Raw genomic sequence first — 27,072 nt, 5'->3', positions numbered from 1 at the left:
GTTTAGTCCCGGTTTAGTAGTCCTGGTTTAGTCCTGGTTCAGTCCTGGTTCAGTCCTGGTTCAGTCCTGGTTTAGTCCTGGTTCAGTCCTGGTTCAGTCCTGGTTCAGTCCTTTAGTCTTGGTTTTAGTCCTGGTTTAGTCCTGGTTCAGTCCTGGTTTAGTCCTGGTTTAGTCCTGGTTTTGTCCTGGTTCAGTCCTGGTTAGTCCTGGTTCAGTCCTGGTCAGTCCTGGTTCAGTCCTGGTTAGTCCTGGTTTCAGTCCTGGTTTAGTCCTGGTTCAGTCCTGGTTTAGTCCTGTTCAGTCCCGTTCAGTCCTGGTTCAGTCCTGGTTCAGTCCTGGTTTAGTCCTGTTTAGTCCTGGTTCAGTCCTGGTTCAGTCCTGGTTTCCTGTTCAGTCCTGGTTCAGTCCTGGTTCAGTCCCGTTGGTTTTGTCCTGGTTCAGTCCCGGTTTAGTCCCGGTTTAGTCCCGGTTCAGTCCTTCAGTCCTTCAGTCCTGGTTTAGTCCTGGTTCAGTCCTGGTTTCAGTCCTGGTTCAGTCCTGGTTTCCTGGTTCAGTCCTGGTTTAGTCCTGGTTCAGTCCTGGTTCAGTCCTGGTTGTCCTGGTTTAGTCCGGTTCAGTCCTGGTTCAGTCCTGGTTTAGTCCTGGTTCAGTCCTGGTTCAGTCCTGGTTTGTCCTGGTTCAGTCCTGGTTTAGTCCTGGTTCAGTCCCGGTTCAGTCCTGTTCAGTCCTGGTTCAGTCCTGGTTTTGTCCTGGTTCAGTCCCGGTTTAGTCCTGGTTTAGTCCTGGTTCAGTCCTGGTTCAGTCCTGGTTCAGTCCCCGTTCAGTCTTGGTTTAGTCCTGGTTCAGTCCTGGTTCAGTAGGTTCGATGTTTCTTGTGTCTGTGAGGTGATGTTGTGTTTTTGTCGAGTTTGTGAGTTTGTAATCGAACATTTTAGTGAAAATATCAAACTGAGAGATTTGGATTTTGTTACGTCTCTAATCGTGAACCTCCCCAACAGATCGTCAACTTTCCCACGATGTCACAGTAAATATCGTCCCGTGAGGTTCATACCGTGAAAATATCGCATCGTGAGACTTGGATATCGATACCATCCAACGACACACTTCAGATCCATGTGAGAAAAAGATCAGTCTGACTCCGGTCTCACCTGTCCCCTCCCCCTTTTTCTCTCCCTCTCTGTCTCCAGGTGTTGCGTGGGGCTCAGCTGATCGCGTTGGCCTCGGCCGACGGCAGCGCCACCGCCGTGGAAGGTGCGACCCTGCCCCCGGACATCCAGGTGCAGTACGTCCAGCTCGCGCCCGTCACCGAGCACGCCGCCGCCGTCCAGGTAAAAACACCCTCTCGTTTTCATACAACTGTACCTGAACTTCCTCTTGACTTTAAAAACCGTGTGCATTGTGTCTCCGTGGTAACTGCTGAACATTCTGCCATACACATATAGACCCTCCTCCCCCTTGTGATGTCACTGCAGAGTCTTTTTTACCCTTATTTCTTGAGTCTTGGCGCAGGTTTTTTGGTTTGAAAGACTCACACCTACAAAAATATGAACAGATTACAACTTTATTTGTGGAAGTGTTTCATCCTGGAGAGAGTTCTGCCCGCGGCGCTGTCGGGTTTTTGGCAGCGGAGACGGTTCTTGCTTTCGTTTTTTTGGATCAGAAATTTGCTCCAGATTCTCCAAAATGGTAAAATGTTCAATCAAATCCATGTGTGAACTAAAATAACCGTGGTGAAGGGGACGTGTGGGAACCTCTCAGGCTGGAAATCAAGAGTCCGACCTCGTTAGAGTCTCAACTCATTTAGACTACGGCGAAAGATTCATCAAATTTATTTTCTCGTATTATATTTCGATCAGGATTTTTTTTTTCTTTGAGTTTTTTTTTTTTCAGAACAGAAAGACTTTCAGTTTCTCTGTGTTCTGTTGAGTGTCGGTAGTGGATAAATCCAAGTCCGTTTTCCCGACATTCGTTATAAATTCGTTCCATTGCGACGGTCGAGGAAAATATGGAGCCCGAGAAAGTTTAAAGTAACGTCAGGTTTTGGTCAGGTACGTTCAGGTCTGGCGGTTTGAATTTTACATGTCCAGAAAAAAAAAAAAAAGTGTTACTGTTAAATGACGTGAAAGAAAATCTAAATGTCACTACAACATTTTTAGAGACACTTTATTTACACAAACACATCAAAATTACAAAAAGAAATTCTCTCCGTTTGCTGTGGCGACGACGTTTTTGCTGTGACATAAACCTGGTAGCCGCGGGGTCTTAAAAGTCTTAAATTCTGTTGTCCAAGAAAAATAGCAACAATGTGAAACCACATAATGTGAATGAACGTCTAATTTGGAGTTTGCAACAATACTCTGGTTTCTGGTGCCGGCAGCAAGACAAGTTTATTTGTACAGCACAATTCGTACACAAAGTAATTCAAAGTGCTTTACAGAATAAGAAATACATTAAAATCATAATAAAAACTAATCAAAACATAAATAATCATGAAGATTAAAATTTAAAACGAGAGACATAAATTGGAGAGAAGAGTGCGGAATGAAAACCTTTCAGTTATTTGCACAGTTAAACAGAAATGTTTAGAGTCTGGATTTAAACAGCGTCACAGAAGAGTCTGTCTCACATGTTCAGACTGTTCCAGGTTTTAGCTGCATGAACCTGAAACTCTGACTCCCCTTGTTTAGTCGTGACTCTGGGCAGCAGCAGGAGTTGGTCCCTGAGCTCCTCAGAGTGTGAGATGTTCATATGACACTAACATGTCACAGATGGACTTTGGTGCTCGGACATGGAGACACTTGTACAAACAGAGCTGCTTTAAAGTCTCTGAGCCACAGGAGCCAGAGCAGAGACCTGAGACCAGGACTTATGTGCTCGTACTTCCTAGTTCGAGTCAGGACCCGAGCTGCAGCGTTCTGGATGTTCTGCAGCGTGTCACAGCTCGTTTGGAGAGACCAGTGAGCAGACCGCGTAAAGAATCACTACAGTGGAGGAAGACGTTGGATGGATCATGGGGAAGTGTTGGTTTAATCCAGGCTGGTCATTATTAGAATTGGATCTGGTGTTTTTCGCCCACATAATGGGTGTGATGTTGGTCTTCATTTTCATTTAAGTGGTCTTAAAAAGGTCTTTAAAAAGTCTTAAATTTGGGGTCTTCAATCCTGGGGACACATAAATCCAACAGACTCAGTCTGCGCTGAACTCGCCCCAGTTTGTGTTTCAGAACTCTCAGTTGATTGGTCGTTCCATTGCACTTTCTTGAGGTGGAGGTTGGTTTTCTCAAGAGAACGCAGCATCAGGGCTGTGTGATATGGGAAAAAAGAATCATGTTTTTTTTTCCTTCATATTGATCAGTCTTCCATCTTATTAAAAACACAAACACGCTGACTTCAGGCATAAAGAGCAGAGTGTCACGGTCACTACAGATTTTTGTTTTGTGTTGATAAGATCAAGAATTCCAGCAATTTGGAATGAGTTTGTACAATATATTAAACTTAAAAGCATATGCCTGTTACAGTTAACGACAGAAACTACCACTGTCACAAAACATGCGTGATGTTTGTGCTCTCAGTGAGGTTTTATGTTTCACTTATAAATGTTGAGAAAACAGTTGTTTACTTTTCATAACTTGGATTATAAAGTTGAGAAGCACTTTTAGTCAAATTGTGTAGATTTAAGTCCAAACCTGTGAACCTGTGAGGAGACAAAGACGTCTGTGGCTCAGGTGTTTTTCCTAAATAAGAGAGTAAGAGAGTGTGAAGAATCCCTCAGTCGTCCAGGTAGAATCCATGAGGAGAAAATTCAGTTTGTCGACTGGACAAAAGTGAGTTTGGTTGAAGACGTTTCTCTGCTCGTCCAAGCTGCTTCTTGAGTTCTCTCAGCCTCTGGTGACACTTCCTTATATCTGCAGGAGGAGCTAACTACACTGAAACTACTCTGAAACTAACACACACACTTGTTTACAGTTTGTGTTTGTTAGTTCGGCCTGTTGACCTGTACAGGGTGTGGGGGTCTAATTATCAGAACAATTCATGTCCATAATGGAGCTTCCACACCTCTGGACCTGACCTGACTACTGTTGTTAGTGTGTGTTAGTTTCAGTGTAGTTAGCTCCTCCCTGCAGATATAAGGAAGTGTCACCAGCGTCTGACCAGAACTGAAGAAGCAGAAACTAACTTGTCCAATCGACAAACTGAATTTTCTCCTCAGAGTAAGAGTAAATCCTCGTCAGCTCCTCGCGCTCTCACTGACACAGGATCGACTGGAGACTTTTCGATTAAAATGCACTCGCCTTTTTATCGAGACAGATGCAAGTAAAGATCGAGATCTTTTGATTTCTGGCACAGCCTTACCTTCAAGATTAATGTACACATGTAAACATTAAACAAAAGTGACTCTTGTGAGGTTCAGCCCACGTTAGAATGTTCCTCCTCAGAAACACACCTGCAGTCTGGGGCCATTAAGGAGCAATGTGTCACATGCAGGGGCCAAGTACAGGAACATCCAAGCACACAAAAGATTCATTCAGTACGGCGCAAATACAAACAGACTATAAAAAATAAAATAAAATCCCTCCACTTGTCTGTTTCTTCTCCCATTAAGTTGTATTGACACATTAGATCTACTGCCTCCAGGAGTTGGGGGTGAAACTGCATCAGCGAAACCAACCCAGACCTGGAGTTGTGTTTGTTTCATTCACACACGTTTGAGTAACTTTTTATTATGAGTCTGTGACATCTCCAAACCTCCAAACGCTCTGCTCCACCTCGTGATGTCATGAAGTGGTAGATTTCAAGTGAACAGCTCCTTTTTTTTGTTGTTGTTTACCATTAGTTCAGTCGAGGTCGGCGACTCCGGGACTGAAATGATCCAAATTATTAAATCCAGTGAAGGTGTGTGGAGTTTAAAAACGCAGTGGAACGCTTTTTGTATCACCACATGATGACATCACAAGGTGGATCAGAGCGTTTAGAGCTTTGGAGATGTGGACAGTCTAAAAATAAAGAGTTACTCAAACGTGTGAATGAAACGAAACACAACTGCAGCTCTGTTTTTGAGGAGGAAACGGGATCGAAAGCGAAAAAAATAAAACATGATCGAAATATAATATGAGAAGAAAGAAAGTTGATTCATTTTTGAGAAGAACTTGATGTGGTTTTACGTGTGAAACATTTGCGAATGAAAGAAAACACAACCAGGAAATGGCGTAATACGAACTTTTAAAATAATACATCACAAATCAAATTACAATATTTATCAGAAAGAAAGTGTAATTGTGTATTTCCTCGAGCCGGTTCACCTCCCCGTCGCCTCCCGCTCCAAACGTTCCACCTGCAGAGAGTCTCAGCCCAACAACTCCAAGAATTTCCATCAAGATCTGCGAGAGTGTTGTAATCATCGCCCAAAACGCTGTTGTAATGTTAGCTCTGAAAATACCAGATGAACACGCAGATAAACAAACAGTTGGAGCTCCAGCGGCGGGTCGGACATCTTTAAGTGGTACCACCTGTTTGGAACTCGAGCCGTTCCCGTAATTCACAAAATAATCTACGGAATGAAGATAAGCTGTCAGCGTCCGAGCCCGCGGGAAAGTCCGATACCGCAGATCCTCTTTACGGCGCGGAAAGACGAACCTCGAGATGTTTCAGGGACCGGACGAGGATCTGATGGACGAAGACGGGAAATGGAAGGAAGATAATTCGCTCCGTCAGATTTAGAATTTTAAATATTCACAAGAAAGCTCATTATGTTAAATATGAAAAAAGAAGAAGTGGGATTAAATAAGTTTTCTTCTTCCCTCTCCTTTTTGAGCAGATTTTGTTGTTGTTGTTTCTTTTGTTCAAAGTTCAAAATTCACATTATTTTCACTTTCTTCACATGCACTTGGACACACAAAGGAATCTAAATTATGTTTCTCTGCTGCTTGATTATGGAAAAAATCATTGTCACGATTATTTTGGTCATTATTGAAATCACAGTTATTCAAACGATTATTTTTTATCAAATCAAATATTTGTGTAGCACATTTTAAAACAGCCAAAGTTTCCCAAAGTGTCCTGAACGACATTTACGCTGAAATAAAACACACAATAAACAAATCAAGCAGAATAATAATTGAAATAATAATAATAATAATAACAGCAGGAAGGTGCCAAGGTGTTTCTTCAGAACTCTGGGCAAAAGGAGTAAAGCTGCGTTTTGAGCGAGGATTTAAAGTGTTCCAGAGACTCTGCAGTTCTAATGTGCAAAGGAAAAGTTCCACAGAGAAGATCCCGTCTCCTCTGGTCCTCAGCCTGGTCCTGGAGACAAACTGGAGGTGCTGATTCTGCTCTTAAAACTCTTAAAAACAATCATTACAATTTTAAAATGGATTCTAAGGTCACGTTTTACACTGAATCGAATCACCATATCACCAAATCAGAAACAATCTTCCTTATCCACACAGCTTTGAGCACATTTGTTTACATTTTACAGAAACAAAACTTAAAACCACATGACTCATTTGCATAAACTATAAGCGTCGATAAAAACAGTTCTTTTCTTGTGTTGTTGATGTGGTTCAGTGGAATATGAGTGTTCTCTCTGTGTCAGAGGGGTGTTCTCTCTGTGACAGAGGGGTGTTCTCTCTGTGTCAGAGGGGTGTTCTCTCTGTGACAGAGGGGTGTTTCTCTCTGTGACAGAGGGTGTTCTCTCTGTGTCAGAGGGGTGTTCTCTCTGTGACAGAGGGGTGTTCTCTCTGTGTCAGAGGGGTGTTCTCTCTGTGTCTGTGTCAGAGGGGTGTGTTCTCTCTGTGACAGAGGGTGTTCTCTCTGTGTCAGAGGGGTGTTCTCTCTGTGACAGAGGGGTGTTCTCTCTGTGACAGAGGGGTGTTCTCTCTGTGCTGTGTGTCAGAGGGGTGTTCTCTCTGTGACAGAGGGGTGTTCTCTCTGTGTGTCAGAGGGGTGTTCTCTCTGTGTCAGAGGGGTGTTCTCTCTGCTGTCAGAGGGAGTGTTCTCTCTGTGTCAGAGGGGTGTTCTCTCTGTGTCAGAGGGTGTTCTCTCTGTGTCAGAGGGGTGTTCTCTCTGCGACAGAGGGGTGTTCTCTCTGTGTCAGAGGGGTGTTCTCTCTGTGTCAGAGGGGTGTTCTCTCTGTGTCAGAGGGGTGTTCTCTCTGTGTCAGAGGGGTGTTCTCTCTGTGTCTGTGTGTCAGAGGGTGTTCTCTCTGTGACAGAGGGGTGTTCTCTCTGTGTCAGAGGGGTGTTCTCTCTGTTCTGTGTCAGAGGGGTGTTCTCTCTGTGTCAGAGGGGTGTTCTCTCTGTGTCTGTGTCAGAGGGGTGTGTTCTCTCTGTGACAGAGGGGTGTTCTCTCTGTGTCAGAGGGGTGTTCTCTCTGTGTCAGAGGGGTGTTCTCTCTGTCTGTGTCAGAGGGGTGTTCTCTCTGCGACAGAGTGGTGTTCTCTCTGTGACAGAGGGGTGTTCTGCTGATGCTCAGTCTGTTCTGTGTTTCTGTCGTGTTGTTGGTTCATGTGAAACTTTTCAGAATCAGAATCAGAATTTATTTGTCATTTCAGTATAAAAAATACACAGGAACGAAATGATGCACGGGCGGGTAACGGGTGGAATGTTAACGGGTCCAGGCAGGTGCACGTTTAACTTTGATAAAATCCCAGGTTAACGGGCGGGTGCGGGTCTCCAAATATGGACCCGTGCAGGACTTTGGTTCAGAGACTCTTTAACTCTCGTCTAGATGTCGTTTATTTTAAGAGAACTCGTCAAGTAAAGTGATCTTGCTGCATGTACAGATCGTTTCATTACTTTTAAGTCATTTTCTGATAGATTTAAGTGTTTATATCTTACATTTTGGCCATGGAGAAAAGCATTTGATGGACCCTCCTCCAGAAAAGTTACACAGTGCAGCTTTAACAGTGTCACACCACAGAGTCTCGTGTCTGTATCACCCCTGGTTTCAGATCTGTGTGAGTCGTCTTCACCCTGCGCTCTCGCTCGACTGAACCGACTCCCCGGCCTCTAAACTCATTCCTCTGTCAGCTCGGCGGGCATCAGTCACGCTCTGTGTACAATCAAACTTTAAGACGCTTTCAAATAAATCACAAAGGTAAACAAATATCTGGAGCTTTCTTCTCTAAGGAACATGCTGAACAAATTTGAGTTACAGTGCAGCAGCTGGAACGTACCAAACGAAAACACACAGGCTCGAGTCGTGAGTCAGGACCTATCAGTCTTCTGGGCACTTCCAAATCCTTAATCAGGAAACAGCAGCGCTCCTCACCAAGACGACTGACTACAACAAACTGTCAACAGAGATTAGAGAAGGAGAGGATCACAGAGGGACGGAGAGCGCGAGCACGGAGCAGACGCAAACGCTTCCCCGCAGACGCAAACGCTTCCCGCAGACGCAAACGCTTCCCCGCAGACGCAAACGCTTCCCCGCAGACGCAAACGCTTCCCCGCAGACGCAAACGCTTCCCCGCAGACGCAACGCTTCCCCGCAGACGCAAACGCTTCCCCGCAGACGCAAACGCTTCCCCGCAGACGCAAACGCTTCCCCGCAGACGCAAACGCTTCCCCGCAGACGCAAACGCTTCCCCGCAGACGCAAACGCTTCCCCGCAGACGCAAACGCTTCCCCGCAGACGCAAACGCTTCCCCGCAGACGCAAACGCTTCCCCGCAGACGCAAACGCTTCCTCGCAGACGCTTCCTCACAGACGCAAACGCTTCCTCACAGACGCAAACGCTCCATCGCAGTCGCTCACCCAACAGATCCACGTCACACACCGGGGTTCCGCGCACACCGGGGTTCTGCGCAACACCGGGGTTCCGCGCACACCGGGGTTCCGCGCACACCGGGGTTCCGCACACAGACGTAAATCAGAGCAAAGCAGGTTCTGGTTCCACTCACAGAGAAAGAGACGAGGCACAGGGATGAATGTGAACGTGAGGAAAGGAGACAGAAGAGGAGAGGAGAGAGGAGACGAGAGAGAGGAGAGAGAGGAGAGGAGGAGAGAGGAGAGGAGAGGAGGAGAGAGAGGAGAGAGAGGAGAGAGAGAGAGAGAGAGAGAGACGAGAGGAGGAGAGAGGAGAGGAGAGAGAGAGGAGAGAGGAGAGAGAGAGGAGAGAGGAGAGAGAGAGAGAGGAGAGAGAGAGAGGAGAGACGAGAGGAGGAGAGAGGAGAGAGAGGAGAGAGAGGAGACGAGAGAGAGGAGAGAGGAGACGAGAGGAGGAGAGAGGAGAGGAGGAGAGAGGAGACGAGAGAGAGGAGAGCAAAAGGGCCAAATGTGAAAGTGTCCAATGACTCAGTGAAGGAGAATCCAGACACAACATGAGAGGAGAAGAGGAGGAGGAGAGCGAGCAAAGAAGAGAAGAGAGCAGAGGAGGAGAGGAAGAGGGAGGAGGAGAGAAGGAGAAAGAAGAGAGGAGAGGAGACAAGAGAAAGGAAGAGGAGGAGGAGAGCAACAGGGCCCAAAGTGAATGTGTCCAACAACTGGGTCAAGGAGAATCCAGACACAACATCAGAGGAGAGAGAAGAGAGAGGAGAGAGAGAAGGAGGAGAGGAGAGGAGAGGAGGAGGAGAGAAGAGAGGCGAGGACAGCAGAGGAGAGAGAGGATAAGAGAGCACAGGAGGAGAGAAGGAGGAAAAGAGGAAGGGAGGAGAAGAGGAGGAGGTCAGTGAAGTTCATGATGCGCTCCAGCTCTACAAGAAACAAGCTCAGCAGAACAAAGTTTGACTCCCACCATTATGTTGTTTTTTTAACGTTGGTTTTACGTCACTAAAAGAGGAAGGAGAGAAGAGGAGGAGGAGAGGAGAGGAGAGGAGGAGGAGAGAAGAGGAGGAGAGGAGGAGGAGGAGGAGAGGAAAGAAGAAGAGAACATCAGGGCTAAATATGAAATGATCCAATGTTTGGGTGAAGGTAAATCCAGACACAACAGGAGAAAGACAGAGGAGAAGATTTCATTTCATTTTTAGATTTAAACAAACTTTATTGATCCACAAGGAAATGATTTGGACTCAGAAAATAAATATAATAACAAAGAGAAAAATCTAAACGGTGATAATAAATTCTAAATAAGTAGCAAAAAAAGACACAGAGCAACAATGATGATGATGATGATGATTGACGGGACAGTTGTAGGGAGTATTATCTGTTACATGAGGGCGAGTTCAGTTTTGATTTGTTTCGTTCATGTAAGATGGATTTAAAATAATTACGTTTCATAAATCAATGTGAAAGTGCAGAAAGAAGGAGAGACGTGTAATATCTGCCTCTTTTCACACAAAATAAAACATTTACAACACTCCAACGGAAAGAAGAGAAGAGAGGAAAGAGAGAAGAGAATAAAAGAGGAAACGGAGGAGAGAGAAGAGAATAAAAGAGGAAACGGAGGAGAGAGAAGAGAACAGAGCCGAGCAGTTTCATTTGTCAGTTTGAGTGACACTTCAGAGACTCACATGTCGTTCTCTGTCACTTGTGTCTCTGTTTCTCCTCAAACTCTCATCACAAATCCACCAGGACAGAGATTCTACAGAGTCTGAAAAACTCTTAAAAACACCGAATTTATGAATTTGGAAATAATACCTTTAAAAAGACTTGTAAAACATCTTGAACTTTTATCTTCATCATCTTTATTCCGGACTCATGGTGCATTTTAAAAACAGACAAGGACAGAGACGAAACAGAACAATAAACATTTGTGTTTTTAAAAGACGATCACACCAGAGTCTCCACATGTGGGAATTTGATCTTATTTCACTGAATCTTATATTTGTCAGTGACGTTATTGTTTCATTGTCTGATTTGTTCAGTCTGCAGATAAAACTGTTCATTAAAATTCTTAGTGCAGCCTGCAGTTTTCACTCGAGCAGTAACGAACATTTCCGTCGCACTCGTCCATCGTGGCTCCTCAAAAGCTCCGTAAAGCCTCATCGTAAACACCTGCAGTCTGTGCAAACTGGCTTTTTTATAATGAGTCCAGAGGTGAACAATATGATTTAAACAAGAACAACTTTACATCATTTGTACAAGAAACAAACTCAGGCTGTGTTCAGATGCACCTGAAGTGACCCAAATCCGATTTTTTGGTCCCCATGTTCCTGTATCTTTAAATGACTTTTAATTCAAATGTGACCCAGGACACTTGGGCTACGTTCAGACTGAAGTAAAGTTTGGACTTTTTATTTTCTTTTATCAGATAAAACTTCTTATGTGAAGATTTCCTCGTCTTTGTTTCTCTACAGAAAATCAGGTAATCCAAAGTAATCAGATTACATTACTCACTTTAAATAATTTAATGGATTCCGTTACAAACTACATTTTGGTGTGTGTAATCTGTAATCTGTAGGGGATTACTTTTTAAAAGTAAACTTCTCAACACTGCCCCAGATTCATTTGTTTGAGAAATAAATGAGTCGCTCCGTGAAACAGGCTGTGAAATAACTGTTCAGTTTTTATATAAATGGATTTAAAAATGTCTTGAAGAAACCTGCAGAAAGTCAAGTATTTCTGTTCCAGCGCCGTTTCCTCCTCAGACTCGGAGCTGGACTTGTGTTTCGTTTCATTCACCGAGAAGAACTGAGCTTTTTCAGATTCAACACTTTATTATGAATCTGTCTCCAACATGTGAATGTGAAGCTCTGTGTTTTTTTTTGTTTTTTTTTTTTTTTTTTTGAGGAGGGAAGAACATTCTAACTCGGGTCAAAGTTCATGGGAGTGTGTTTCGTGTGATATCGGAGCTTTAAAATCCACAGTTCACATAAACGTTTGGGGAGGACAGAAATATGAACTGATTTAAAACAGGAAACCCAAGAATTTGAAAATATGTTTGCAAATCAAAATGTGTTTTATACGTCACTAGAGCCACAGACACAAAGACAAATGATATTATACTCTTTTATATTAGATCTGTATTCTGCATAAACAAACAGATTCAAGTGCTGTAAATGTGAGTTCAATACTAAATAAAAGGTTTTATACTTAATACAATAAAGATAAAAACACAGTTTCAAGAAGTAAATACATGAATATTATTCTGTGATCTTACACGGTTCAAGTCGTTTGTCAAACACAGAGCTGGACTTCGCCGAGCTCACAGACGTCGACTCTCACACGTCCCTTTAAGATCATTTAGACCACAGGTGTCAAACATACGGCCCGGGGGCCAGATCCGGCCCTCCAAGACCTTTAATGTGGCCCTTGGCTGATTTTCTACTCAAATATCTGTATTATATTTTCTATTAAAATGGTGTTAATTTTGTGTGGTGTTTATCACAGCAGCGTCTCCAGCGTCTCTGTACGTGGCCCCTCCCACCAGAGCAGCACAAATGAAGACTTGTCTCTTTCCAAACGCTCTTAAAGGACGATCGTTTTGACTGTTGACCGTGACACCCTCATCAGAAAAATGTCCAACATGAGAAAAGTGGAGCCGAGTGCAGGATTTTACAACAAAAATGGACTTAATCCTGTTTACAGACAAGTTCATGTTCAAACTTTGTGTTGAAATTGTATTTTTCTTAAAGTTTCAGGTTGTTCATAATATTATAATATTTAGTAAAAGAAAGAGTTCATCAATTAAAAAAGATTTGTGTAATAGATTTGTGTTTCAAAATAAACATATTTTATAATTTAGCTGTGTTGAGTTACATCAGTGTTTTTTCATATTTTAAAAGTGACAAACCTTCACGACCCAAGTCCACAAACATTATTCATAAATCACAAAATAAAAGTGGATTTTTTCATTATTGAACATTCATGAGGTTATTTTATTGACTGACTGATTGTGTCTCTGAACATTTAGTTTTACTCAAGTTTTAAACAATGAAAAACAGTTTGAAGCAGAAATAAAAGGATCCAGAAGTCGCCTGTTTGGACTTTAAACGTAGAACATTTCTGTTTCTTTTCAACATTCAAATTAAACCAGCAACACTGGAACAAAACACTCAATAAAATAATTACAAAAGGATTAGAAATGGTCTTAATATTTGAACATTTCTAGTGAGACGGTTGTGTCTGTGTGCGGCTGCAGCAGATCAGAGTCACAACTGAACATCTCAGATCGACATGCAGATCGTGAAAAGGTCACCCAAAAAAAAAAACATCTAACACTTTATAATAACTACACCTTATTCAGCCTTAATAAAGCATGAACAAAGGCTTAATTAATAATGATTCACGCTTAGTAACTACTTAATTACTGCCTGAATTAGCACTTAACTTGCACTTAATTCACCTGTGCTGTAAATAGTTACTCATAAGTATTTCTTACTTAATTACTCATGAACTAACCATTTGCATGTTTACAAATGTATATTTAAGTACAGATTTGAGTATTTATTAATGATTAATAAGCTATGAGAGAATGATTTACTAATAATACAATGCAATGATCATTCAGGCAGCTGTTATCTGTTAGTTAAGTCTTTCTGAGAGTTTTTCTAACATAAAGATTAATTATGTTTTATTAAGTATTTGTTAAGGTTGGTCAAATTCCAGAGAAACAATAATGCATCATTAGTAAATCATTCTCTCATGGCTTATTAATCATTAATAAATGCTCAAATTTGTATTTAAATATACATTTACAAATGCACACACAAATGGTTAGTTCATGAGTAATTAAATAAGAAAAACTTATGAGTAACTATTTACAGCACAGGTGAATTAAGTGCAAGTTAAATGCCAATTCAGGCAGTAATTAAGTAGTTACTTAGTAGTAGTTAGTTGAATCATTATTAATTAAGTCTTTGTTCATGCTTTATTAAGGCTGAATAAGATGTAGTTATTATGAAGTGTTACCAAACCAACTCTTCTGACCCACCTGAGGGTCGTGACCCAGACTCTGGGAAACACTGGGTTAGAGACATGAACTTTCACACAGACAGTGTCTCCGTCTTTTCTGCATCACCCAAGGAAAAACAAAAACTAAAACACGACACTTCACACATCAGTCCATCTTTCCCACAATCAGGGAACAATTTAGCTCCATGAAATGCTTCTTTAGAAAATAAAAATAGATATTTGTATAACTGCACTTTTAGACGTGTTTTATTTTTAAATTACATTTTTTGTTCAGCAGCTTCACTTTTTTATTGTTGAGTCAGAACATAAACTGTTCCCAGTCTCCAGCTTATCACAAAAACAATATTTACTGATTTTTATAAAGAAATAAAATTAATATTCTGTAGAATTGAGTTAAACATTTTGGCCTCCACAATATTTTCTGTTTCTCATGTGGCCTAGGGAAAAATCCTCTATATTTCAGTTTTTCCAGTTTCAGTTTCTGTCTGCGTCTCAGTTTCAGTTTTAATGAGCTTTATTCCAGTGTTGATTGGCTGGAGTTTCATGTTTCATTGTGTTTGGTGTTGTTTTGTTGGCGTCAGTTGTCGTGGGGCTGGAGGGACACAGCTGCCGACTCACATGTTGTTGTGACAGAACTGAGCCTGAACCCTGCAGGTGTCTGAGCAAAACGATAAAAGAACGAGTGACTCATCCGCTCTGGTCATCTCCACTCCTCCTCCTCTCCCTCCTCCTCCTCCTCCTCCTCCACTCCTCCTCCTCCTCCCTCCTCCTCCTCCTCCTCTCCTCTCCTCTACTCCTCCTCCTCCTCCTCCTCCTCTCTCCTCTCCTCCTCTCTCCTCCTCCTCCTCCACTCCTCCTCCTCCTCCTCCTCCTCCTCCTCCACTCCTCCCTCCTCCTCTCTCCTCCTCCTCCTCGCTCCTCCACTCCTCCTTCGCTCCTCCACTCTTCCACTCCTCCTCTACAGTCCCTGACAAAAGTCTTGTTGTTTATCCATTTTGTAGAAACAAAAGTTTATAACTTGACTTTAAATTAATTGATTGGTTTTAGAAATGTCTCATATGAAGCTAAAACCCTCCCAAATTATGTTCAATAAACTAAAATAAATGTTCTTCGCTGAAGAAAGATTGATCATTTAATGAACACAGAAAGGTCAGATTTTGGCAAGACAAAAGTTTTGTCGCCTACAGAAAATTGAACAAATAATTTACTTCAAACACAAAAATATGTTGCATAACGTCAGTGAATGAAGTAGTGGTGCTGTGAGATCCATATTTAATATCTTGTATGACGTCCATGAGCTTGAAGGACACATCCATGTGGTTCAACAATGATTCATACAATTTCTTGATGAAGTCATCAGGAATAGCAAAGAAAGCGTCTTACAGCCTCCCAGAGTTCATCAAGATTCTTTGGTTTTGTCTTCATGTTTCCTCTTTCATTCTACCCCAGACCTGCTCAGTGATGTTCATGTCTGGTGACTGGGCTGGTCAGTCCTGGAGCACCTTGATCTTCTTCACCTTGACAAACTTTGATGTAGAGATAGAAGTATGCGATGGAGCACCATCCTGCTGCAAAATCTGACCCCTTTTATGTTTGGGAATGTAAGAGGAGCTAATACTTCTTGATATTTTAGGCTATTGATATTTGCCTTCCACCCTGCAAATGTCTCGCACACCCCCAGACTGGATGGAACCACAGACCAGGATTTTTCCGCCACCAAACTTAACTGTTTTCTGGGTGAATCTTGGATCCATGTGGCTCCAGTTGGTCTCCTGCAATATTTGCGGCTGTGATGTAATTCAACTGAGGATTCATCTGAGAAATCCACCTTCTGCCACTTTTCCAGTGTCCATCCTTTTATCAGGCTGTGGGCCTTGGCAAATGCCACACGGTTTTTTTAATTGCCTTTTGTTTAGTGCTGGTTTCTGTGCACTGATTCGACCATGGAGGCCATTTCCAGACAGAATTCTACAAACTGTTGTGGTTGACACAGGGACTTGAGGTGACCAGGCCTGGTGGAGTCTGCTGCAGTGGAAAAGGGGCCTTGGATTTTCTAATCAACAAACGGTCCTCCAGAGCAGTTGTCTTGCGGCGTCTGCTGGACCTGGGCTTGTCAAAAACATCTCCAGTCATTTCAGATCTTTTTCTTCTTCTTTGTACTTGACGCTGAGACACATTGAAGGTGTCACCACCTCAGCAGTGGATCTGGTCTTCAGCCTCTTGATAATTAACGCTTTGGTCTCAGGGTGGATCTTAGGCATGTTGTCAGAGGTCAAGTTGCAGTTGATGTGAAGGTCTGGTTCTGCTGGGTTCTTTTTATACACACCCACTAACTGATTGATCAGTAACTGATCACAGGTGAGGCTGTAATCTAGGATTGGTGCATCATATGACAAGACCACAAGACTTTTGTCTTGCCAAAATCTGACCTTTCTGTGTTCATTAAATGATCAATCTTTCTTCAGCGAAGAACATTTATTTTAGTTTATTGAACATAATTTGGGAGGGTTTTAGCTTCATATGAGACATTTCTAAAACCAATCGATTAATTTAAAGTCAAGTTATAAACTTTTGTTTCTACAAAATGGATAAGTGACGAGACTTTTGTCAGGGACTGTACTCCTCCTCTCCGCCTCCTCCCTTCCTCCACTCTTCCTCGTGTAATCCGTCGTTTTTAAAAAGCTTTTAGACGTAAGAGCGCGGGGCCGAGGAGCTGTCAGAAAACATCTCGGCGTCTGTCGTTCGTCACGCGTCTCCGCCTCCACTCGTCCTCCTCCTTTTGTCCTCCTCTCATCTGCTCTGTCAGGGCCTTTTCACCTGTCGTCTAATCCGCGGCCTTCACCTGTCAGTGACGGCGCGAACCAGAACGTTCTCACCCTGACGCCGCGTTTGTGATGTTTGTGATGTTTTGCAGGCGGCGGAGCTGGCCTTGCACGCCGACATGGAGGTGAAGGAGGCCATCCAGGGCGCCATCCAGGGGGAGAACGGCGAGGTCAAAATGGAGATCGTCACCACGGTCGCGACCTGAGAGGGAGAAAAAAAGAAACCCACAGACTCTGAAAGGTTTTCGTTAACGTAGTTCGAGAAGCTACCGTGTTTTAAACGAGCGAGAGACGCGGGGGTGAAGTGAGAGGATTAGTCATGCAGGTAATGTTCTCAAAAGTGGAAATGACAAAAAAAAAAAACAAGACGACGCTTAAAGTTGTGGTGGAGCTGTCACCGGGACGAGACCCAGAACGAGACCGGGACCCATCTCTCCACCGCCTCATCGCGTTCTTCAGCCGTGGAGATGGTGGGTTCGGCTTCGCGGCGCTCGGGCGGCTCCTCCGACGGCTCCTCCGACGGCTCCTCCGACGGCTCCTCCGACGGCTCTCCGACGAGCCGTGGAGCTCCTCTTTGTCCTGGAGGAAAAGTAGTTGTAGATTAGAAGATTTCAGCTCATTTACTCAAAAGTTCGGACACGTTTTCCTGGACCGTGGGCGGCTCGGTCGAACACGAAGATCATGTTTTTTTGAAGAATCATCATCAGGATCATCAGATGTTTTCACAATCCAAGAAAAATGTGATGAAACTTGTATTTAAATGTACAATTTTATGCTTAAAGAGCTCGTATTACACTGTTCTCTGATCTCTGTTCTAATGTCGTTTCCTCATCACGAACAGACCGGACAGAAAACACTTTGTTCCACCTTGTGATGTCATGTCAAAGCTCCACTGTGTTTTTAAACTCCACACACCTTCACTAGGATCATTTGGATCAGTTCAGCCCTTTAATTTCCAAACTCTACTGAACTAAAGGTGCCGGATTTTTCAGATTATAAAGCGCGAGATCAGTAATGTTGGATTTTCTCGTCTGTTTTCACACGTAAAAAACATTAAACGAAAGATAAGTCAAACTTTATTCAACTCATTCACAAAAACAATCAACACATAATTTTTTCAGTTCATTCCTCGTCTACAAATCCATCAAACTCTTCATCTTCAGTGTCTGAGTTTTCCGATCCAGTTCAACTTTATTTGTGTGGAACATTTTACAAACAAAACTTTTTTTTTACTTTAAAAATGAAAAAAATCAGCAGAATTATGTTTAATAAGGACACTAATAGAATAAAAAAATAAAATAATAAAATCAATGAACAAAAATAATAAAATCAATCCATAAAAGCGATACTGAAATGATAAAATAGATAAAAAATAAATAAATAAAAATTAAATAAAAATAAAAATAAATAAAATAAAAATAAATAAATACAATTAAAAAAAAAAAAAAAATTAAATAAACAAAATTAAAATAAATGAAACGAAAATAAACAAAATGAAAATAAACAAAACAAAAATAAACAAAACAAAACAAAAATAAAGGAAATGAAACGGAGGAGCGCACAACTCACGCGGTGTTAAAATCCTGAGAGTAAATGTGGGTCTTAAGACGAGGTTTAAACTCTGTGTCTCTGTAAAACTGTTGGGACGTGTGGGGGGGGCAGAGCGTCCAGAGTTTGGGGCCGACCACAGAGAAGCTCCTGTCCTCCTGGTTTTAAGTCTCGTTTTGGGGACCACGAGCTGGAGCTGGACCTGGGACCTCAGCGCACGTGCGGAGTGTAAATCTGGATCAGGTCCGAGACGTAACGTGAGGTTAGTCCATTCAAAGCTTTAAAAACAAATAATAAAATCTTAAAGTCTGTTCTAAATTTAACAGGAATCCAGAGCAGCGACACATGAATTGGGGTAATGTGAGTTTTGGGCGATTTCTGCCTCGAGCTCGGATCCTCTCGTCATGATCCGAGTCTCGTCGTCTCTGGTCCTTCGTTGTTCGGTGATGATTCGGGGCTTCGTGAAGCTCGCACGACACTTGAGTTTGATCCTTTAGCTCAGGCGTCATCGATCCAGCGGCAGATCGAAGGTGCAAGTCGCCCGACGTCGCCTCCCTGACCTGTGAATGTGTGTTAGACTTAGACTTAAACAAACTTTACTGATCTACAAGGGAAATGATTTGGACACAGGAGTCAAACATCACAATATCAAATAATAACAAAGAGTAAAAATATAAATGTGATAATAAATTCTAAATAAGTAGCAAAAAAAACAAAACAAAAGAGCAATAGACGTGTCAAATAAGGCAGAATTATGTAAATGTACAAGTAAAAATAAAATAGAAAGATAAAAATAAGTAAAAAAATGTGAATGTGTTTTACTCTGTGAAGTTACCAAAGTCGTACTAAAACATTTTGACAGATTTTTGAGCTCCGTGTGCTACAGAAAATCAGTTCGAGGTCAATAACACAACCACAATTAATACATAAAACACTGGATTATTATCAAGGATGGTGCCACCTAGAGCCTCAATGTCATTTCTCTTCAGAGACGAGATCAGGAATCAGAAAACACGAGACGATTTGCAAAAAGTCCAGAAGTGTGAGAATCAGAGAAGAGACAGACATTCTGTGTTGTCGACGATTCCCGAGATCGAGGATTTAAAGTCTGAACAAAGAGAATGTTCGGTGAATTTTATCACATACATACATAGAATTAATGTTTGCACAAATTTTTTGCTCTAATAAAGCTTGAAATTAACTGAAAAAAAAAAAAAAAACAAACTTAAAAATAATAATAAATGGTGTTGTGGGGTTGAGGTGTCCAGGCTGGCGCCCCCTAGTGCCTCCACTCAGTTTCATTTCTCTCCAGCGACTAGTTCAGGAATCAGAAAACACCAGACAATTCACAAAAACCCCGGAAGTGCAAGTTCAGGCTCCAGACATTCTGTGTTGTCAACGATTCCCGAGATCGAGGATTTAAAGCCGGAACAAAGAGAATGTTTGGTGAATTTGATCTCGGGGAAAGACGTTATTGTTCTTCTTCCTACAGGATTTGGAGCTTTACAAACGTCACAAACAAACAGCAGCGATTGGTTCAATAAAAAAAGTCCCCGTCTACTGTCGAGCGAACGAATCGTAAAGCTGCAGGTCACACGGTTTCCACCAAGTGAAACCGACTCAGGAATCAGGACACTGGATTATAAAACGCCCTGTCGATTTTTGAGCAAATTAAAGGATTTTCAGTGCGTCTTATAGTCTGAAAAATACGGTAAAAGGAGCTGTTCACTTGAAAAACACCACTTCATGACATCACAAGGTGGAACTGAGCATTTAGAGCTTTGGAGATGTTACAGACTCATAATAAAAAGTTACTCAAATGTGGGAATGAAACAAAAACACAAGTCCAGAATCTGTGTTTCATTCGTTCATTCGTTTTTCAATATAAAACCAAAAATAAGAAAATGGAAAAACAACAGTTTTCTTCATTATTTGTCTCCAAAACTAAAATAAAAAAAACAGATAATGATTCGTTTTTTCAGTTTTTGATTTTGTGTTTAAATGAAAAATGGAAAAAATGGATAACGGCCGTTTCCCGTTTATGTGACTTCAGTGACTGTGATGCCGAACTTTTGCACCGGGTACGAACTGAACCAGGACTGAACCAGGACTGATCCAGGTCCGGGACCAGACCGGGACTGGGGAGGACTCCGAGCTTTGACTCTGAGCCTCCGCGGGGTCCAAGCCTCAGCTTCGAGCTCCGGCCCTGCTGTGGGCTCTGAGCCTCTGGTCTGGTCTTGGTCTTGTCTCGGTCTTGTCTCGGTCTCAGTAGCGCTCTGGTCCCAGTCTGGTCCTGGACCTGGTCCATTTGAACCAAAAGCTCTTAGTTCGGTTCATTTTCGTTGGTGTGAAAGCGTCAGTTGGATCTTTGCTCCACCTCAGAACCAGTCGTGGTTCTTGAGTGTGGAGGACTGGAGCAGCTCTGTCCAGACCTGTAGTCCACAGAACATCTCACTTTCCCCACACGGAACCAGCGCACAGACGATGACACGGAACCACTCGGACCACTGGTCTCAGTCTCAGTCCCGCTCTGGTCCCGGTCTGGTCTTGGACCTGGATCAGTCCTGGTTCAGTTCGGCATCACAGTCACTGAAGTCACATAAACAGGAAACGGTCGTTATCCGTTTTTTCCATTTTTCATTTAAACACAAAATCGAAAACTGAAAAAACGAATCATTATCCATTTTTTCATTTTGGTTTTGGAGACAAATAACGAAGAAAACTGTTGTTTTTTCGTTTTCTTATTTTTGGTTTTATATTGAAAAACAAATGAACGAATGAAACACACAGATTCTCCAGTTCTGTTTGTGACGAGGAAAATTAGAAGACGACTTAAAGCTCAGAGTCAGTTTGGTTTAATATTGGATCTTTAAGCATCAAATACCCAGAAAAGTTGCAGAAATATGACTTAATATTTACATTTTTATTATTATTTTGCATTTTTTAGGTCATTTGTTATTATAAAAAAATAGACATAATATTAAGATTTGTCATTTCCTCAAAACAACATTGAATCCTCTGATGTGTTTCCCGCCTCAGCACGACTTTTTCCTTTTTGACGGTTTATCGTTTTATTTTATTTTATTTTATTGTATTATTTTATTTTACAGTTTCAGTTCGTAACAGAAATAACGCCGCACTAATCCTCTGATACACTGATTTGTGCGTGTTTGTGTGAGTGAAAAACCTGTATCGTCCACATTTAAGATTCGTGTTAATAAAAGGTGAGCGGCGTCGTGAAGTTACAGCAGTTTGACTTTAGTTTCAGTTTTTCTTTTACAGTGAACGTTTGGATTTCAGGACATGTTTATTTTTCTAAAGACTTTTCTGTTACAGCTGGAATTTGTATTTTGTTTTTGAGGTTTTCTGTTTATTTTAAATATTTGTAAATGTGTTTAAATAATTAAATAAGTCTTGTTTTTCTGGTGGATTTGTTTTTTTTTTCTGAAGGACCAATCAGAAACAAGGTCTACAAATCTGACCAACGGTTTGACCAACTGTTCTGGGACTAAACCTGAAATAAACCTGGACTAGACCAGAACTAAACCAAAAAACAATTATTATTATACAGGGTGTCCCAAAAAATGTGACGTCATTTCACAGTCCAATAATTTTGTAATTCCTTGTTGAAATAATCTCAAATTTTCACAAAAAGTTTAGAAACAGAACAAGATTTTATATTTAATGTTTTATTTTTGTTCTGTTTTCAGGTTGAGCCCAAACAGAAATAATTTTGTGTTTTTGAATCTGCTGCTCACAGTCAGCCCAAAACTGCAGCTTCAACGAAACATTTGGAAAAACTTCACCAAATGACAAAGAAATTTGGACTTGGGAACAAAAATGTAAAGAGGAAGAATTTGAAGAATCTGAAGAATCTGAAGGATTTGAAGGATTTACCCAGAATCCAAAACACAAACTGACTTCTGTTTGGGAGTGAACGGCTCAACCTGAAAACACAACAAGAATAAAACATCCGTCCATGTTCTTCTTCTTCTCTGGGGTCGAGTCTCGGGGGCATCAGTCTGAACAGAGACTCCCTGACTTCCTTCACCCCAGACACTTCCTCCAGCTCCTCCAGTGGGACCTGAGGTGTTCCCAGGTCAGTCCAGAGACATCGTCCCTCCAGTGTGTCCTGGGTCTCCTCCTCCTCCTGGTGGGACATGAACACCTCCTGAGGGACACGTCCAGGAGACATCAGAACAGACGTCCTCCCCTCAGACGCTCCTCTCCACGTGGAGGAGCAGCGGCTCTACTCCGAGCTCCTCACTCTGTCTCTGAGGGAGACGCCCGGACGCCCTGAGGAGGAAACTCATGAACTGATCTGACGACGGTTGGTGACGGCGTCAGGAGAAGCAAAAGAACGAGGAAGGGGGGAAAAATACTTGATGTGTCCACGGCGTCTGTTGCCGTGGAAACAACAGACATTTCCCGTCTTTTCCCAGAATGAAAAGAGACCAGACTGAGAGAGACTTTAGTGTTTTTACACCAAACCATCAGCGGCTGCACTGCTGGTTTAGTCCTGGTTTAGTCCTGGTTTAATCCTGGTTTAGACCTGGTTTAGACCTGGTTTAGTCCTGGTTTAGTCCTGGTTTAGACCTGGTTTAGACCTGGTTTAGTCCTGGTTTAGTCTTGGTTTAGTCTTGGTTTAGACCTGGTTTAGTCTTGGTTTAGTCTTGGTTTAGACCTGGTTTAGTCTTGGTTTAGACTGGTTTAGACCTTGGTTTAGTCTTTTAGTCTTGGTTTAGTCTTGGTTTAGTCTTGGTTTAGACCTGGTTTAGACCTGGTTTAGTCCTGGTTTAGACCTGGTTTAGTCTTGGTTTAGTCCTGGTCTAGTCCTGGTTTAGTCTTGGTTTAGTCCTGGTTTAGTCCTGGTTTAGACCTGGTTTTAGTCCTGGTTTAGTCTTGGTTTAGACCTGGTTTAGACCTGGTTTTAGTCCTGGTTTAGTCTTGGTTTAGACTTGGTTTAGTCCTGGTTTAGTCCTGGTTTAGACCTGGTTTAGTCCTGGTTTAGTCTTGGTTTAGTCTTGGTTTAGTCCTGGTTTAGACCTGGTTTAGTCCTGGTTTAGTCCTGGTTTAGTCTTGGTTTAGTCTTGGTTTAGTCCTGGTTTAGTCCTGGTTTAGACCTGGTTTTAGTCCTGGTTTAGTCTTGGTTTAGACCTGGTTTAGACCTGGTTTTAGTCCTGGTTTAGACCTGGTTTAGTCTTGGTTTAGACCTGGTTTAGTCTTGGTTTAGTCTTGGTTTAGTCCTGGTTTAGTCTTGGTTTAGTCTTGGTTTAGTCTTGGTTTAGTCCTGGTTTAGTCCTGGTTTAGTCTTGGTTTAGTCCTGGTTTAGTCTTGGTTTAGTCCTGGTTTAGACCTGGTTCAGTTCTGGACTAATGGTCTGACCCTGAATTATCGCGGGTCTGGGCAGGTGTGGATTTAACTTTGATAGAATCGCTGGTTAACGGGCGGGTGCTGGCGGGTGCTGGCGGGTGCTGGCGGGTGCTGGCGGGTGCTGGTGGGCGCTGGCGGGTGCTGGCGGGTGCTCGTGGGCCTGGGTCTCCAGAATCGGACCGGTGCAGGACTCTGGTGTGTCCACACGTCCCAGTTTGAGCCTGTGTCTCTGTCCCACAGATTTATACAAAACAACAGATTTGTTTTATAGTTTTACACAGAAATGTCCCAGTGTTTCTGTTTTGAACCAAGAAACTGACATTTGCTGTTTAAAAACGACCAAAACACAAAGAAAATGAAACCACTGACACATTTGAGCCGAGTGCTCAACAGTTTTACTCTTTTATTCTCACAAACCCGGGGACGTGTCAGAGTTTTATTTTGAAAGTCTGCTTCCTGTACCATAGACCTTCATGTAGAGCAGTGTGTTCTGTGATGTGTTCCGGGGTAAAAGCTCTTGCAGTGAGTTTGGGAGCTGCTAATGACTCCAGAGCCATAAATAAGAGATAAGAACAGCAGCGTTGGCCCGAGTGCGAGACACAGACGGTTCCCATGCTCTTCATGATGTAATCGTGTATTTTGGAGAGGGGAACGACCCAGACGACAAAATGAACTCCGTAAAATAACATCCACGCTCTTGGCTCGGTCCAGTTGTTGCTTTTCAGTCTGACGGCTCCGACCTCCTCGGGCCCGGGTCTGGTCCGCTCCCGCCGCTTCGCCCGGACGCGCCGCCGCAGCTCTGGGTTTTACGGCCCCCGACCAAAACAATCGTCTCGTTAAACCCGGCGATGCGGCTGAGTTCAGAAATGTTTGGCCCGAGCGTCTCTGCCTCTTCCATTTAAACTTGGAAACGTCCCCGGCTAATCTCATCGTTTTGCTTTCTACTTTTACGAGATTGGGCGGCGTCCAGGAGCTGAGTGGTCGCCATAACAACGGGGCCCTGTTTCTCTCTCCGCTCGGCCCGGAGACGCGGCGGCGGCGAGTGACGGCGGGAGACGAGGCGGACGGTGGATCTCTGCGTCAGCGGGTTCACGTTACACTGGAGACGACAGAAGATCCTCGAACTGACGCCAAACAAACTGTAGACCCGGACCCGGACCTGGACCCGGACCTGGACCCGGACCTGGACCCGTACAAATGATGAGTAACTGTATTCAGTTACAGTTACTGTTTCAGTGAGTGGTAATTAGATTACAGTTACTTTGTCGAAATAAATGGATTAAACAGAGGGATTTTACTGTTTTCACTTTTTGGGGCTAAACCAGGACTAAAACCAGGACTAAAACCAGGACTAAACCAGGTCTAAACCAGGTCTAAACCAGGACTAAAACCAGGACTAAACCAGGTCTAAACCAGGTCTAAACCAGGCCTAAAACTAGGACTAAACCAGGTCTAAACCAGGTCTAAACCAGGCCTAAAACTAGGACTAAACCAGGTCTAAACCAGGTCTAAACCAGGTCTAAACTAGGTCTAAACCAGGCCTAAAACCAGGCCTAAAACCAGGACTAAAACCAGGACTAAAACCAGGACTAAAACCAGGACTAAAACCAGGACTAAAACCAGGACTAAAACCAGAACTAAACCAGGACTAAACCAGGTCTAAACCAGGTCTAAACTAGGTCTAAATCAGGACTAAACCAGAACTAAACCAGGACTAAACCAGGTCTAAACCAGGTCTAAACTAGGTCTAAATCAGGACTAAAATCAGGACTAAACCAGGACTAAATCCAGGACTAAAACCAGGACTAAAACCAGGACTAAAACCAGGACTAAAACCAGGACTAAACCAGGACTAAACCAGGACTAAACCAGGACTAAACCAGGACTAAACCAGGAACTAAACCAGGACTAAACCAGGTCTAAACCAGGTCTAAACTAGGTCTAAATCAGGACTAAAAATCAGGACTAAATCAGGACTAAAACAGGACTAAACCAGGACTAAAACCAGGACTAAACCAGGACTAAAACCAGGACTAAAACCAGGACTAAAACCAGGACTAAACCAGGACTAAACCAGGACTAAACCAGGACTAAACCAGGACTAAACCTAAAACCAGGACTAAACCAGGACTAAAATCAGGACTAAACCAGGACTAAACCAGGACCTAAAACCAGGACTAAACCAGGACTAAACCAGGACTAAAATCAGGACTAAACCAGGACTAAAACCAGGACTAAAATCAGGTCTAAACCAGGACTAAAACAGGACTAAACCAGGACTAAAACCAGGACTAAAACCAGGACTAAACCAGGACTAAAACCAGGACTAAACCAGGACTAAACCAGGACTAAAATCAGGACTAAACCAGGACTAAACCAGGACTAAAACCAGGACTAAAACCAGGACTAAACCAGGACTAAAATCAGGACTAAACCAGGACTAAACCAGGACTAAACCAGGGCTAAACCAGGACTAAACCAGGACTAAACCAGGACTAAACCAGGACTAAACCAGGACTAAACCAGGGCCAATTTGAAGAGAACAAACATGAATTTTCAGGATGTGGTTGGTTCATTCATGTAGTTTTAAAAAAATACGACAATATCAAGTAATCCAAAGTATTCAGATTACATTACTCACTTGAAGTAATTTAATAGATTCCATTACAAACTACATTTTGGGGAATGTAATCTGTAATCTGTAGGGGATTACATTTTAAAAGTCACCTCCTCAACACTGGGTACGACTAAAACCAAATCTCCTGGGGCGTCGTAAATCTTTGTGACAGGAGCTGCTGCCTAAACCCAACCCTCGTGGCTCTGGGCTCGTGGCTCGTGGCTCTGGGCTCGTGGCTCGTGCCGCACGTTTGCGTTGGTGCTTGAGTTTTTATGGGGGGCAGACTTGGCACCCGAGCTCCACTTTAATCACGTCAGAAAATGCCAACGCGGCGCCAAGAAAAGTGAAAATGTCCACACAGATTTGATGATTTGTTCGTACAAAAGGCCGTTTCTGAGTGAACTTGGCCCTGGACTCCTTCATTTTTCTGCTGGGTGTTATGACTTCTGTTTCGCTGCCAGCTGCAAAAAGGCAAAGGAGGAACTGTATTTGTCAACCGGACAAACGTTGATTTAGGTACAAAAAGAAATACTGCAGGTTGAACTGAACTTTAACGGTCTGATATTAAACAAAACTGACTCTTCTCACATTTAAATCATGTTCAAACGTCGTTCCTCATCAAACTCACACCTGGAGTTTGTGTTTGTTTCATTCACATGTTTGAGTAAATCTTTATTATTATATTATAAACTGTAACGTCTCCAAAGTCGAGGTCTGAGCAGGACAGAAGTTTCAGTCCCGCAGGATTCTTTCGGATTCTTTCGGATTCTTTCGGATTCTTTTCTATTTTCACAACAAACTTTTTCAAATGTTTAAATCCTCAAAGCTCCTAAAAGTGTCTTTGTCAGACTGAGCCTCTGATTGGTCCAAACTGCACGTTTCTGACTTCACCCTCACACTCTCCTCGGGGGCACATGGACCTT

General features: G+C 42.7%; 1 protein-coding gene across 1 annotated transcript in view; it reads left to right on the top strand.

The window, feature by feature from the left end:
• banp (BTG3 associated nuclear protein) overlaps nucleotides 1-20,060 on the top strand; it is a 128,870-nt gene extending 108,810 nt beyond the window's left edge. Inside the window, exons 9-10 of the mRNA XM_055155930.1 lie at nucleotides 1,188-1,328; nucleotides 16,704-20,060. Of these exons, the coding sequence (XP_055011905.1) occupies nucleotides 1,188-1,328; nucleotides 16,704-16,817 (255 nt within the window). The 3' untranslated portion in view covers nucleotides 16,818-20,060. The remainder of the gene's footprint in view (nucleotides 1-1,187; nucleotides 1,329-16,703) is intronic.
• The last annotated feature ends 7,012 nt before the right edge of the window (nucleotides 20,061-27,072 follow it).

Source organism: Boleophthalmus pectinirostris, unplaced genomic scaffold (assembly GCF_026225935.1).
Source record: "Boleophthalmus pectinirostris isolate CB_2022bp ecotype Guang Dong unplaced genomic scaffold, ASM2622593v1 HiC_scaffold_2, whole genome shotgun sequence".
NCBI classification, from domain to species: Eukaryota; Metazoa; Chordata; class Actinopteri; order Gobiiformes; family Gobiidae; genus Boleophthalmus; species Boleophthalmus pectinirostris.
Note: the sequence above shows the minus strand (reverse complement) of the source record. Positions and strands in the feature narration are given on the sequence as shown.